This window comes from Eulemur rufifrons, chromosome 7, assembly GCF_041146395.1.
Source record: "Eulemur rufifrons isolate Redbay chromosome 7, OSU_ERuf_1, whole genome shotgun sequence".
Lineage (NCBI taxonomy): Eukaryota > Metazoa > Chordata > Mammalia > Primates > Lemuridae > Eulemur > Eulemur rufifrons.
The window spans coordinates 50,832,301-50,848,287 of record NC_090989.1 but is presented as its reverse complement, the minus strand read 5'-3'; the positions used below and the strand labels follow the sequence as shown (position 1 = coordinate 50,848,287).

The 15,987-nt window shown below is 33.8% G+C and overlaps 1 protein-coding gene across 3 annotated transcripts in view; it reads left to right on the top strand.

Moving 5' to 3' along the window:
• The window catches only part of CBLB (Cbl proto-oncogene B), a 194,905-nt gene that overhangs the window by 75,940 nt on the left and 102,978 nt on the right, over positions 1-15,987 (top strand). For all 3 annotated transcript variants that reach the window (XM_069472571.1, XM_069472573.1, XM_069472572.1), the window contains one exon: positions 12,698-12,844. In XM_069472571.1, coding sequence (XP_069328672.1) covers positions 12,698-12,844 — 147 coding nt within the window. The remainder of the gene's footprint in view (positions 1-12,697; positions 12,845-15,987) is intronic.

The following is a 15,987-nucleotide window of genomic DNA, read 5'->3' as shown; positions in this document are numbered from 1 at the left end:
TCTGCAACATATCTTTTAAATTTGAATAAAGACCTAAGAATTCCTAATTATTAAATTGTGTTTCATGGTACATTTTATTAAAAATGTTCTTCTCTTTTGAGTTTCCCGCCCCTGCAGTCCTCCCTGATGGGATCATGATTGCATATGTGGACTTTTACATCCTGTGAGCAGCACAGGTAGATGGGAGGCCTGTGCAGGTGGTATGGGCAGGCCTGGATGGAGTGGCAGTGTAATATCTATGACATGTTCCTGCTATCCTGTCAGCTTCTTCCTGAAGGCACATCACCTCTGACCCTGCAGTCTGTCATATTGCCAGATCTGTCTACACCTCCATGCCTTCCTCTTCCAGGCTTATTACTTTTATCTGGCATGGTCTTCTGCTTTGCATTGTTTCTCTTAACCCTTTCTCAGAGGCCCAGATTTGAGCACTTTTCTCTCTTTAGCTCCTGTATTTCAGAGGCACCTTCAGTGTACCTCAACTGTAGTGTTACGCTGTCTATAATTGTTTTTATATCTATGTACCTGCTGGACTATAGACTGCTGGATGGCAGAGACTAAACTGGTCTTTATCTTATATTTCCATTGCCTAGTATAGTGGCAGATTTCAGCAGGCCCTCCAAAAATATTTATTGAGTGAATAAACGTTAGTAGAGTCACTGGAACTCCATATATGTAGATCACAATTGCCATGCATATAAAATCACTCTGAAAACAGGGAAAACTGACATTTGTGTAAGCAAGCTAAACTTTTAGACACAGAAGCAGTGAACTATATCATGAGTAAGATATGTGGGAAAATGAAAAGATTAACTGATGTTGCTTTACAGCCGAATCTTTGTGGATTATTTGTAGCCTTTTTTTCCTCTCTTTTAATATTTAATTCCTTGTGAAATACTTAATTCAGCAGGAAATAATTAACTAAGCAAGAAATTAAATGTTTCTACATTACTACACAATCCTCCCATCCTGATGTTTAACAGAAATATTACAAATTTTTTTTTAATTTTTAAATATTTTGATTTTCGAATTTCTGTTAAGTTTTAAATGATCCAGGAGAGGAATAACAATTGATTTTGGTGCTTACCATATAAATTGAGTCCTACAAGTCTTGAATATAGCAATGCATCTATTGAATAACCATTTCACTAAAAGCATTTACATAGGTAGACATATATAATGATCTGATTAGCAATATTTTTAAATATTTTCTCAAAATTATTGTAATGATGGCCCAGGTATAGCTGGAAACCAAAAGAATTATGCTAACAATATCAATGTGTATCTTTAATGTTGATAAGTCAGGGATTACTAATAGTACTTGACTTTTAAACAGAGACCCCATTGAATAGAACTAGACAAGCCAACATCCAGGATGATTTCTTATTTAGACATATGCCAAATCTAGTTATGTTAAATTGTTTTCAGAAAATGCATAATTTAAATGGCACCTCAATTAAAATATACTGCTGTAAAGTCTATAAACATCTTATGTCTTTGCTTACATTTTACCTATGTATAATGTCAGGGGGTTCTCTGCCTCTGAGAACTTAAAACTTGCAGAAATTAAGTCTGTTGTCTTGTCAGTAGAAATCAGTGGATTAGCTTAATGCTATTTTCACAGTTCAGTTCATTGTGTAGTTATCTAAGTAAATGTGTTTGGGGAATTAATTGCATTAAATTCCTTCTGATCCAAATCTGCGTAGGCTGGTTTCCAAATAGGATAATCCAAATTTCTTCTAAAAACGTTTCTTGGTTGGTTTGTTTTCATATCAGAGAAAATATAGCACGTGTAAAAATTATAATTTCTAATGTAAAAATACTGTGTTCGATAGGAATAAAATTTTTAAATACTGTTTGATACTTTATACAGAGATTATTTATTTATATTCTCAGAGAGAAGAGGGCCCTGTCTTTTCAACTGCTAGTATTGAATATGATGATAATAATAAGTTGGTAGCACTAAATATTAATAATAATGAACATTTATCAAATGCTTACTGTGTATCAGCTTCCTAAGTCAATTATCTATTGCTGTATGGCAAACCACCTCAAAACTTAGTGGTTTCATTTAACAGCAATTATATGTCAAGGTTTTGTGGATTGACTAGATGATTCTTCTGCTTTATGTGAGGTAGGTTGAGGTGCTAGTTCAGCTGGAAGGGCCAATGGCCTCATTCACATGTCTAACATTTAGTTCTGCCTTGTAGCTGGGGACTTACTTGAATCTTTCTGCAGGTTTGCTTGGGCTTCCTCACAGTACAGCAGCTAAATGTAAGAGCCCTTTTAAAGAGGCAGAGGCAGAGGCAGAAACTGCAGATCTTGTAATGCATAGAAATGATACAGTGTCATTTCTACAGCATTCTCTTGAGTAATGCAAGTCACAGGCTAGTTCAGTAGAAGGGGAGGGAAGGGAAATAGACTCCACTTCATATTGGGAAGAATGACAAATATTTTTTGGCCATCTTTAATCCTATATAAATCCTATGAGCTAAATACTATTATAATTCATATTTCAAGGATCAGGAAACTAAGGCTTAGAGAGATTAAGTTGGTGTCCAGGGTCATCTAGTTACTAAGTGGTCTAAGTTTGAGTTTAGGTCCAGTTTTGCCTCTAGAGCTGGAGCTGTTAACCATTGTAATGTACACCTTCAGTGGTGTAGGCAGATTAAAATATTTCTACTCCAAAGCCAATATCTGAGGGTGGTGTTATTGATATGGGGGATTATTCCATTTGCAATCAGACTGAGATTGTAAACATGGATCATGTTATTGAAATGCTATCATGTGGTAAAAGTATCAATTTTTCCAAATTTGGATATTTCTGGATTGTTGGGTGAGATGAAAGATAAAATTTTTAGACCGGATATTATTCTGTGCCTACTACATATATTAGCACACTTCCTTACCGAGAACAAATAAATAAAATCAGCTTTTTAAACTATACGGTTCCCAGTGGGGATATTCTGTTTTACTACAATTCACAGTTTTCATATGGTTTCAGTACTGTAGTGTTTACTATTCATTAACATGAAACACAAATTTTAAATTTCCTGTTTTTGGTTATTTCTGCTGCTTTGTGGTTTTCTTTGTTTTGAGAGCCAGCATTATTCATGGATTTTTTCTTTGTTGGAAAAAGAAAAAAAATGTCAGAGATGCCTATGATGGTAATGAAGAAAATAAAAATCAAGGCTTCCAAATATATTGATGAAAGTTTTTGTATTTACTATAATTTTAATTTTCTATTTGGGTTCTTGACATCCTGACTTCAGGATTTCTGCAGTGTAAGATTGAGGCATATTGAGGAAAGTCTGTAAGTTGAAATCGTTATATATAGCATGTTGTATTTTCATATTAGCTGCTAGTTGTGAAAAGGATTTATAGTTTTTGCTTAAAGCATATAGACTTTTTAGTACCAGAGCTATCTAGTCTCTTGCTGACTAGAATAAAAGTGATAATAGCCCCATAGAATGTTATAGGGCCTTATAATTTAGGTACTACAACCCCCTCCTTTTATAGAGGAAGAAACTTTGGATAAGAGAAGCTTTCATTCTTTTCATGTCATGGAGTAGTATGACACTCAGAACTATGTCTAGAACCCCAGTCACCAGCACCATATTTTCTTACACTATATCCCAGTGTTTCTTTAATAAGCCTTGCTGTTAGAAACGTGGAAATCACTTATCCAAGAAGATCCTATTACCACCACTCAGCTATTGAACAAGTTTAACTTTTCCCAGTTTATGAAAGTCTTAGGCCTCTTTAAAATATTTAGTTGTTGTTATATTCAGAAAGACTTTTATAGTGGTCCAAGGAAATTGTACTGCTAAGAACTGGTAGATGATTACAGCCATATTTTTTTTTTAGGATACTTTACCTTTTCATGTTTTATTTTGAAAGAAAAAAAGCTACCCAGTATAGTCTTACTGCTTTAAAAAGACAGCATTTCTCTGTGAGGCCCTCAGTATCTAAATCAGTGTCCTTCTGTTGTATTGTTCTTATACATACGTGTCATATATCTGATTAATGGAAAAAATGTGGTTAATTGAATCATCTGCTCACATGTAGCTATACATTTCTTTTATGATGTATGACAAAGAATGCACGTGATGTGCAAATTTATCTATATATCTATCATGGGCTTTCTTGGTCCTAAGAATATTTAATTTGAATTATGTTTTTAAGGAGACTGTAATAAAGGTAGAGTCACCAACTAGATTTAAGGATCCAGACCCCCATTCTGTTTGAGCCATCTTTAGACCATGGACTTAAGTGTTTGAGCTTTGTATTCTCTGTTTTTTATTTTTTAAATATGAAATTATAATTAAGAGACCCTCTTTTAGTGAAGGATGTGGATAAAAACTAGTGTGTCGATTGTCAATGTGCTATGAGGGAAGGACTAATACTTTTTAGAAAATTGGGAATCAGTATGCAAGTGGTTTGGGTTGAGTGCACCAGAGATACTTTTTCCATTTGAAAGTCAAAGCAGCCCGATTACCAGGTACCTTCCCAGGGTGGGGGACATTGCATGGGTCTGGAAGCCTATTCACTCTCCTATAGGCACTTTACAGGTTTGCCTAAAAACATCAATCTAATTAATAGCTTTTCAATGACATTTTTGTTTTTTTGTTGAAAATAGGCCAATTATAGAATAAAAAAAGAGAAAAACCATTTTCATAATTCTACCCAGAGGTTACTACTGATAATGTCTTTTTGTGTATATCATGTATTTTTTCCTATTTATACAGTATCTTTAAAGTGATACTTAACCTTCTAACAGAACTGAAGTTGTACTGGGCATACTATTTATTATCCTGCTTTTTTCATTTCACACTTTCATTTCATTCCCCACCACCACAGCCCCCAAGACAATGTGTTATGTATATCAGATTATGTCTAAAATAAATGGGAGTTGCTTGGCAAATTTGCACATTTAAAAAAAAATATTTGCATTACCCATTTGAATGGAGGTAATTTTAACCCCTCATTATTTTAGTGTTCTTCTGTTAGTATTGCACAACATGAGCACAAGAGAGAGAACCTATCTCTTTCTTCCTTTTGTGGTTCATTTGTTTTTTACTTGTCCCATTCCAAGAGAACAGAGTTGAAGTGAGACAGAGGTATCAATAAGGGAAATTACCAGAGCCAAAAGAAGGAAGGAATTGTCAGGGAACAATTAGTGTGGTGGGAAACTGTGTTATGCTTCCTCAGAAAGTATGACAAATATGTTCTGTTTACTTGACTTTCTGGAAACTGCACATGAGGGATATAGCATTAATTTCCTTTGTCTTGCTGGTATTCTATTTTACCATTCAGGAAGAAAGAAAAAAAATGATAGGATGAGAAAAGAATAGATTTGAAGGCTCACAGAGCAAAGATTTTTTTTTTTTTTCTAATTTAAAGTCAAACTCCAGAGTTATTAACTCTCTATTAAAGTAGCTTTTTGTAAAAATTTCTTTTCACCCAAATTTGGTAGAGAAGTGGTATGAGAAATGGTAGAAAGATACCCTGGTTCCACGGATGGTAGAAATCCTTGAAGAAAATACTATTTTAGGAGAATTTCTAACTGTATGCTGTTGAGTAAAAACATAACAAAAGCTTTCCTTGATATGTCAAAAGGAACAAAAATGGTGGGTTCGGGAATGGAACAAGTAGCAGATGATTAAGAATTTTCCTACTGGGTTTGAGGAAGGAATTGGAAAAAAACTGACCAATTATCTATTTTTGATTCGTATATTTAAAATTAAGGTGGAATATCAGAAGCAATAAATAAGGACTAATTGACATCATTCAGATTGCTACTAGGAATTACAAATAACAAAAATGTGAATCTCATTATTTAAAAAAAAATTGTTGCTGCTGTTTCAAGGTCAAGTTTGTTTTGTTTGTTCATGAGACTCTTCTTTTATCACATAACCCTAGGTCATAAAAGTATAGTTTGCATATTTAATGTTTCTTTACCAAACAAAACAAAGTTCTTCTATGTTCTGGTTGTTACTTTCCATTTAGTTTACAGAAGTTTCATTGTATTTTATCTTAAAGGAATGAAAGAATGAATATTTTTCTTTTCTGTCTCAAGAAATAGACTGGTGTATATTTTTAAGATTTATTTTACAAAAGGATACTTGTTACAGATTAGGTTTAATCAAAACAAGTCCAATATTAAGACAAAAGACTTTTCTTTATTGAAGTAGATATTGTTAAGATTTTAAATCAGATGAAAGTATGAGTGATCATATCATAATGTAGTAGGTTTTCATAATAAATTTCCCTGATAAAACCGGTTGTTGAAAGCATTAAAGAGATGTTTTTAATCCTACTTTGGCATTGCTGCAAAGTTAAAATAATTGGCTTTAAAAAAATCATTTGGGAAACTATATGAATATTGAGATAAGATTATAGTCCTTCTCTTCATGCATACTGCTGTCATAGTCTTAGGAAATTTCAAAATCCTACTGAATGACCCTATTTAACCCTGGAGCTGTCTAATTCCTGGTGTATTTCACCTTCACTCTATGATAGCTACCCACTGTGGGGCCTGCTGCATTTTGGTCAGAACCAAATTCATCACCCCAGAATTCTTAAACTTCTCTCTGTCTCCCTCTCTCCCTCTCTCCCTTTCTGATTGCCACCTTTGTTCTGCTTCTACCTCAGCTTTATCCCCACTATGTTGTTCTTTACCTTTGGAAATCTCTAAGCCCCTTAAATTCATTGAGTAGTATTCTGTTGTCTTCATCTTTGTGTCATCAGTGCCCAGACCTGCCCTGGCATATAGTAGGTACTTAGTAAAGATTTGCAGAATAACGACTGAGTGGTTATGTCAAATACGTGTTCATTTTTTGCTGTTTATGGAATTATGAGAGGCTACCATGAGGACTGATAATTTTAATAAGATGAGGAATGATGATGCTTACCTTATTAAGATTGCCATCAGTTTAATGGATGATATCGTTATATGGGAAAAAGAAGAAAGACGACTACAGTAAATATTTATAATTTAAAACAAGAATGGTAATTAGAATTAATAATAATAACCAATAACTTATTTATGGAAGGTGTTAAAAATTAAATGTGTTGTTAGACTCTTAACTACATGTCTTATTTACTTCTTTCAACGACTCAGTGAGACATGTATTTTTATTTAAAATTTTTAGAGAGGAGGTAACTGATTTAGAGAGGTTAAGTAACTTGTTCTAGACTTATCAGCAAAGTAAGGATATGAACCCAGTGCTATCAAACTTAAGATACAAACCCTTTAATATAGGATACTTGAAAAATTAAGTAAGCTATCTCATGGGAACTTCTCAAGGGATACTACATTTGAACATGATAGGCATATTGTTTTATGGTTGAGTTATGTTTAAATAAAGCATTAGTGGATTGTCATTTAGTACTATTTATTTTAGAAGGCAAATATATTTGCCCTATAAATAGCATTCTCATTTTGAGGGATAACCTCTTGCTTTTAACTGAACATTGTAGATAGCATGTTCATGGGAATACTACAGAGAGATCAAAGTATGCACAAGGTGCATCTGTCCTAGCCAAAATTTTGGGCTTGGCTCCCTAGCCATGCTAGTGATGCATGATGTATTCTTTAGTAAAGGAAATGTTAAGGGCTTCCTTTGATTACCTTTTTCAGTGCAGTTTTTTGGACTGGCTTAGTTTACTAAATTTCTTTTTAAGCAAGCATTTCAGTATTCAGGAAGTAAAATGGAGTACTTTGAAAAAAATTGTCCTTCCTCCTGTGTTTCAGGTTAGATTGTTTCTGGGCACACTCCTGACTTCTTTTATGACTTTGGGTAAACTCTGAGTCTCCATTGTTATTTGGACTTTTAGTGTCTGCTTTGTACTCCTCTTAGGGATACTGAAAATTTTAAAGCATTTGGGCAGGGGGGGAACGTGTAAGGATCTAGCTTTAAGACTTTCAGAACCCATCTTAATAATAGTCTCTATTCCCATGAGGGAAAAATGAAAGGCAAGCCTTACATCAGCCCATTCTGCTCACTTACGGGGGAATCACAGTGGTCCCAAGGTCAAAAACAGTGTGAAGCAGCTCTCTAAACCCGTTTTGGAGGGCACTACCTCAGAAACACAGTGAAAATTGCTCTTTAACTGGACGTGATTCTCATTTTAAGTGCTGCTGTATATATTCTTTTATGTACTGCCTTTCTTTTTATGTTGAATTTGTTTCACCTTGTAAAGATTAAGAAGAGCACGTTCTAGCTTTTAAGTGTGAGAATTGGATTATTAATAGTTTTTGGATAAACCATTTCTTTCTACCAAAAGCAGAACATTCTCATAGACTTTGGATCTCACTGAAAAATAAAATGTCATTTAAAGTTTTTCACTAATTCAGCATTTAAAGCTTTTTATTTCTTCCTTGATTTATAACACAGCTGTTTCTGAATGGAGAAAATGCAGGAACTTCATGAAATCTAATTAGATTACCTTCTTTGTGTGTCTACCACATGTCGTGGAGGCTACTAATCAAACCTTGATATTTTTCTATTCATTTTTTGAATTTAATTCAGGAAAAGGTGGTTATAATTAGGGTACATTTCCCCTACCACATTGTGTTATAATAATCTCTTCATGTCATTTAGTTTCATAATATATGATCATTTCTTTAGTAGCACTGTGCTATCTGACATCAAACCTTATGTACCTCCGTGTGCTTATGATGTTGGCTGTACCTTCTTAAACAGCTAAGACTTGTTCATAAATAGTGGAGCTCCATCATTCCAACAGAGTCATCATGCCAGTTCACTCTAGTTGACCTCCACCTTCTAGTTTAACCCACCTTCTAGTTTAACAATGTAACTTGACTTTTGGAAAAATTCATTCATATTGTTTTAAAGAAATATAGATAACTAAATCCAGTATAAAAGAGATAGTTTGTTGTTTGTGTGATATTCTTGACATTGTGGATGCATTTCACATTTCTCTCTCTTTCTCTGTCTCTTTTTAAATGTAGCTAGCATTCCTTTTCCATGCCTTCCACTTTATTTTTACTCCTACCTCCTCTCTTATTCAGGACTCCTCTAATAGTAACATCTTTAGTAGTTTGTGCAATATTGATATCTAATTTTGATTACCTGGTATTTCAAAATACTTTTCTTCTGAGACTATTCTGAACAAAATTCTATGCAAAACAGATTAATAAATGGCTCACCTTATAGTAGTTAATGGAAGATATGCGGTTATAGGTAGCTTCTCTTATAAATGAAAGAATCAGTGTTGAAAAATTCCATGTAAAATTAATTCAAATTATAAGATTGTTGAGTCTTTCTTTGTGAACTAACATTTATTTATGTGTGGCTTGTCTGAGTTTTAGTGACAGAAACATATTCTCAATTAGTAAACATCAAATTCTTTATTGAGCAGTCATTATTTTTGGTCTTATGATTATGAGAAATCAGGTAAGCATAAGGAAAATTGACTAAGTATGGAAAAATTACATAAAAGAAAAACCATTTCATCTACAAAGATGTATGATTTTTGCTTTTCTTTCTCCTATGTCTAGATGATTAGAGATGATTGTATTCTTGAATTTTTCTTCCAAAATTGGAGGTTATTTTTTTATTTTTTTTTTTTTTTGTTGAGACAGAGTCTCACTTTGTTGCCCAGGCTAGAGTGAGTGCCGTGGCGTCAGCTTAGCTCACAGCAACCTCAAACTCCTGGGCTCAAGCGATCCTACTGCCTCAGCCTCCCGAGTAGCTGGGACTACAGGCATGCGCCACTATGCCCGGCTAATTTTTTCTATATAGATTTTTAGGTGTCCATATAATGTCTTTCTATTTTTAGTAGAGACGGGGTCTCGCTCAGGCTGGTCTCGAACTCCTGACCTTGAGCAATCCACCCGCCTCGGCCTCCCAGAGTGCTAGGATTACAGGCGTGAGCCACCGCGCCCGGCCAAAATTGGAGGTTATTTAAAAAAATAGATATCTAAGGGTACATAGTACAGTGGAGAATTAAAGAAAGCATCTACTGCATAGAAAAAAATAGTAAACAAAAAAATCACAGAATCACATAAAAAATAAATTCTATTTGATATGGTAATATATCTAAATGATGTCAAATAGCAGAATTAGCTGTCATACCTTGGTGTAGATTGCAGCCTCTGTAAATCAATCTTTTAGTTTGAGTTTCTTTCAAGACTAAAGGCAAAATATATATTTTCAGTGCTTTAGTTTGTGCAAAAAATCAAATAAAAATGTGTTGATCAACTTTGCAGGAGCAAGAAAATGGAACTGTATACACATTTTATGATCAAAAAGTGATTAGTTATACAGATACGATTGGTTATTAGAGCTTCTAGACTATAAATTATAATATATTACTATTTCTGTTTTAAAGTTTAGTGTCTACATAGCCAGGGGATCAAATGTCCAAGATGGGTAATCATTGGGATTGTCCTTCAGCCTTTAGATCGAACAAGTAAAAATGAAAAACATTTGGATATGATTAAAAAACAAAGAAACAAGGGGATGGAGTGCAACCAATTCAGAAAATGAGGAACAGTTGGTTTACCCTAATTATAGCCATCTTGATTTTCCTTTATTCTTTTGTATCAGTTGTAAGTTTGGTGGAAAATAAAACGTTTAGCTCAATTATATAAATAAATTTATTGCAGATTTCCTAAAGTGACTTTATGTTTTCCTTAAAACTCAAATCTTAGAAGTCAGTTGTAGTTTGTATTGGCCACAAGACTTTCCTTTGATATGGTGTAACAGTTCACTTTTCATTTTTTAGACTGAATATCTCATATCTACCATCATCGAAATGAGAAAGTGTTAACATAGATGAGAAAATCAGGTCAATATCAAAGATTCAATTTATTAACAGAAATTTTACACATGGATTAGGTTGAGGTGTGCAAAAGTGTGGCTGAATCTAAGAAAATGATAGAATGTTTATATATAACCACGATAGATTTTCAAATTGTTTATTGTTGCAGATCAAGCACTAAAATAAGACCTAACTTCTGATTTCCATCTTTCATAAATGTTATGGATAACATAGGTTATGGAAATAAGTGACTCACTTTGTAATGGAGATAAAGTTATTGATATTATAGAATATTTCATACTTTAATATTTTCTCCTCATTACTACTTTTCCCACTTTTTATCATGAATATATTTATTCTATGTTCATCTTACATGGGAAATTATATGTTTCTTTTGTAAATACTTTAGAAAGAATGATGCCTGTTGACTTATTGACAGGTGCAGAATATATGATCTCTTTGGTAACAAACATGACTTTTTCATTGTTATTTGAGAGTCAGTAAACATAGATACATGAGTCAATATGGGACAAAGTCCTACAACTTTCAGTGACAAAAGGCCTGTCGCTACATTGTATGATTTTATATGTTGTAAATTTGATAGTTTTCCTTGGGTCAATTTTCCTCTATATGTTCTTTGAGCCCTAAAGCAGTTGCTTCCACCCCACCTCCCAACAGACACAAACATAATGGCTGAAGCTTCAAAATGGAAATATATACAGTATATATCTATTGAGTTCTGGTCATTCTAGGTAAACAGGAATATAAAAAAGCATGATCAGTTTAAAACTGAAAAATTCTTCAGTATTTTGTGTTTCAGTTGCTTCTTTGCTATGCAACAGTAGCAGTTTTCGACTGATTCACGACATAATGTGGCAAACTTAAGAAATGACAGGAAGGATTATAGGTGGTTGATGGTATTTTGAAGTATGAAGCATGTTTTAAATCATATCAGAATCCCCAGAATTTAACATAGAAATTAGAATAGTGGTGATACCTGCATCTCCATTCTTAACCAATTTTTTCATACTTCCATAATTGTTTCCTCCTAAAGCAGAGACTTCATCAAGCCCTTATTTAGCCTTTTGAAACCATTTTGACTCCCCATTCCTTATAGCTGTACCTCTTAATGAGAGGAGCACATTAGAATTGCCCCGGGAGCTTCTACAATGTGCACATATCTAGAACCTATCATTGGAAAATCTGATTTTTAGATAGGAGTGACAAATATATTTGACAAAAACTTTGCCCATTATTGATTCAGATGCCTCTTTATGTCATATCCCAACCAGACATTCTCACCCTATCTCATACTCTTTCCGCCTGCTACCGTCTGTTCTGCTTTAGCCATGCCAAACATAAGTATTATACAAATACTTAGTTCTATCTCTTGCCTGCAAACTTTTGTACATTGCTGTTTCTATTGCCTAGAATACCTTTTTCTTCCCTCTCTTCCCTCCCTTTCTCTCCACACCGGGTCATTTAGCTGTCAAACAATGACTTGCCTACCTAGATTCTCCTCTAATGGCAAATCTTCCCTTACTCCTCCAGGTAGAAGTAGTCACTCTGTCTTGTGTGTGTAGGATTTATATTTGATTATGATATTTTCAGGTGTCCATCTGTCCTATTAAACTAAAATCTCAATGATATCATGTAATTGATCTTGTTCTTGTTTATGTTAAATGAATATATCAATGAATAATAAAGTGAAAGCTTGTTAGGAATTTAAACGTATACCATTTTTATGAACATTGTTTTTAGGGGCATCATTAAGTTGAGGTTCATGATTAACCACCGAGACCTATATTGATGCATACCCAATATTATTTGTCTTAATATGTATTCCCGTTAAAACTGTGTGCATATTGATACTTATTTTTCTCTTCATTTTTTTCCCTTGTGTCTGCAGACGAAATCTCACAAAACTGTCCCTTATCTTCAGTCACATGCTGGCGGAAATCAAAGCAATCTTTCCCAATGGTCAATTCCAGGGAGATAACTTTCGTATCACAAAAGCAGATGCTGCTGAATTTTGGAGAAAGTTTTTTGGAGACAAGTGAGTAAAAATCATTTTTATAGTTTAGATCCATCTTTCAGTGGTTACCTAGTCCTAGCTCCAGTTGCATTTGGTATAGAGTAGATTTTACTTGAGTATTTTGAAAATGTATTTGAGTGTTTTTGATAAGTGTTTTGATTGGTAGATTTTGGTGACAGCACCAAAAGTGTGTCTGAATAATGAAATAGTTTTTTAATTTTTACAAAATAATATCAGATTATACAGTGTTATTTATTTGTTGAGTATTCATTGAGTTAGTTTGCTCGAAGTAGCAGAAATATACAAGGTAGTGTCTCTGTATGAGAAGCTCATAACTTCTTGTGAGTATACACCTAAGACATATATACAAAATAAAAAGTAGAAGGGAATAGATTCTTTAAAAATGGCATAAATAAATTGCTCTGATTAGAGAACAGTTGCTTCAGAATTGGAGTAATCAGGGACTGCCTCCTAGAGAAGGTGGTGTGCTAAGCTAAGATTTGAAATTGAGGAAAGAGAAGGCCCTAGAACCCTGATCTACCATTTCTTTGTTTTATTACACAGAGAGTATACACATGTGAATATGATATAGAGGATAGTGTTATCACAAAGTTGCAGTATAGCACAGAGTAGCTGGATAAAGTTGTTTTCCATTAGGTGCTTCCTACTCAGCTACAAATTCTGGTGAGCTCAGTAAATAGATAATAGGAATTGAATGTCTAAAGTCAGCATAACTTCTATAAAACTTGCAAAACTTTTACCGAATGTCTTAGTAAGATGACTAAGAATTGAGGATCATGAGACAAGTGGTTTCCTCAATAACCTTTTAAGGGTCCCTTTTAATGAGAGTGCACCCTCAGAACATCTAGAATATAGGTAAAACCCTGGCAGAATAGTAAGGAGGAAAATTGATTGCTTACACATAGATTATTGTTTAATCCTGTATTAAAGATCTATATTTATCCCTTAACTGATGAAATTAGACATATAAAATATTGGTATACACTTTACGTTTTAGTGCTTTGATAATGGTGAACTGTAATATTGGTTTTTCTTTTCTTGTTTACAAAGTACTATTTTTATCTAGAGCTACCACCAAGATTGGGATATAATTACATAGAGTAATGCACGTTTTATTAAATACATAGTTTTTGGCTTTAAAAATATCGAAGCCTATTTTCCACATTTTATACTAAAATAGATTCTGAATTATTTCTAGATATTAAAGGAGAAAATACCATTATTGCCATTAACATGGACATTTTGTATCCTAGAAATCTAGTTATTTGTACTATTCCTATATTCATTCACAAATGTGGTAGAATTTTTAACAAAAAGGTTTATTTTCATCTGTATTAGAATAACAGTCAAGAGTATACTTATTAAATATTTGTAGAAAGCAGAAGGCCTTGCTAAGTTCAGGATGTAAGAACTGAGGGGGTTTCCTGCAGCTGCAGTTCGTGTATTAACACGGTAAGCCTAGTGCAAGCAGTTGATAACCTTCATAATAAACTTTCTCTGAAAGTTTTAAAAAAACATGTAGGACAAATTGTTTGTGGTATTTCTTTTTGAAAACTGAAAATTCTGGTGGGTTATAAAATTGTTTACTTGTCATAAGGTCAGTAAAAAATGGAAAGATTGTTAACATGTTTTTTAAGAGAGGAGTTTGCTGGCACCTCAAGCCACAGAGAATTATGCATTTGAGACACCTTTATTTTCCTTTATTTATAACCACAGATATCAAGGGACTGAAATTTCTGTTCAGCTGTTACATGAGTGAAATTACTACTATATCAAATGGGGAATTCTTGAAATGCCGATTAAGTACTCTCCCTGCCTACCAAATCCTTTTGCCTTTGTCTCCTGTTTTCACTGAATTGAGAAGGTTGCTTAATTTGTCTTGAACATTTTTATTTTGTGGATATTAGCCAAATTTCAAGCTACTTCTGGAATTTATACATATTTTTATAGTCATCCAAATTAATGATTCCTTTATTAGATAATTGGAGAAAACATATTCTCCATGGGTTTTCACCTCATAGTTCCATAGTATTTTATTGAATGAATAAACACATACATGTATAGTGTAATCCTTTCAAAGGCTTAGATTATTTTATTTTCATTATGCTTTAATACTAGTTTGTATTTTCCCAAAACTTAGTTCTCCTATGGCAGCATGCCTGTCATTTATCCTGCTACACATTGAGGCCGTGTGAGAATGCTTTCATTTAACCTAACCCGTTAGTGCCTTTAAACTTGAAAACAGCATTAAATAGAACCATTAATCCATTCATGAGGGCAGGGTCTTCAGGACTTGATCACCTCTTAAAGGTTTCACTGTCTTACTACAGTCACAATGGCGATTAAATTTCAACATGAGTTTTGGAGGGGCCATTCAAACCATAGCACTGTCCTTTTTGAAGTTGTGGCTGGACCGCCTCTCTGCTCAGGGCCCAAGCCCAGCAACTGAGAGACTCTGTCTACCTTGAGGCCCAAAGGGAGCCATAACACAACAATGTACCATGGCCAACTGGTTGGGAAATTCTGCATTTGTTCAGTTTTTATGCAAATTATTTTAATATTTTAACAGTTTAATCTTGCTTTTGCTTTTTTAGTCTGTTGGCCTGGATATAGTAGAAATATGTAGGCAAAGAAAAATGACATTAATTGAATAAATGTATCTAAGTATTTTCTGCAAAATGAAACCAATAGCAAACTAAATCTCCACACTCTGGAATAGTAGTTTATAATCTAGAAACTAAGCATGAAGCTCAAAAAGTATATTACTAGCTATTTAAAAAAAATGAACATTAATGTGATTAGACTCTGAGTGGCTATCATTTTTCTCGGCAAGTCAGGTAGCACTTCCTGGCTACTCATGCTATGTACTTCTTGACATTGAGGAGATTTAGACATAAATTTTCAAACAAATTATAATTCAGAAAGAACCAAGGATTCTAACTCTTGAGTCTTCTTACGCATCCTCTTCTCCCCATACTTAATTTAGTTCAAGTTCTCATCTTTAAGTTGAAGTTAAAAACTCTTGCCTGGATTACTGCAATAGCCTTCTGATTGGTCTCCCTATCTTTAATAACAGTGTGTCCAGTTGTTCTTCTTAGTGAGACCAGTTAGCTCTCAAAAAAGCAGAACTTTTAATCATTCCA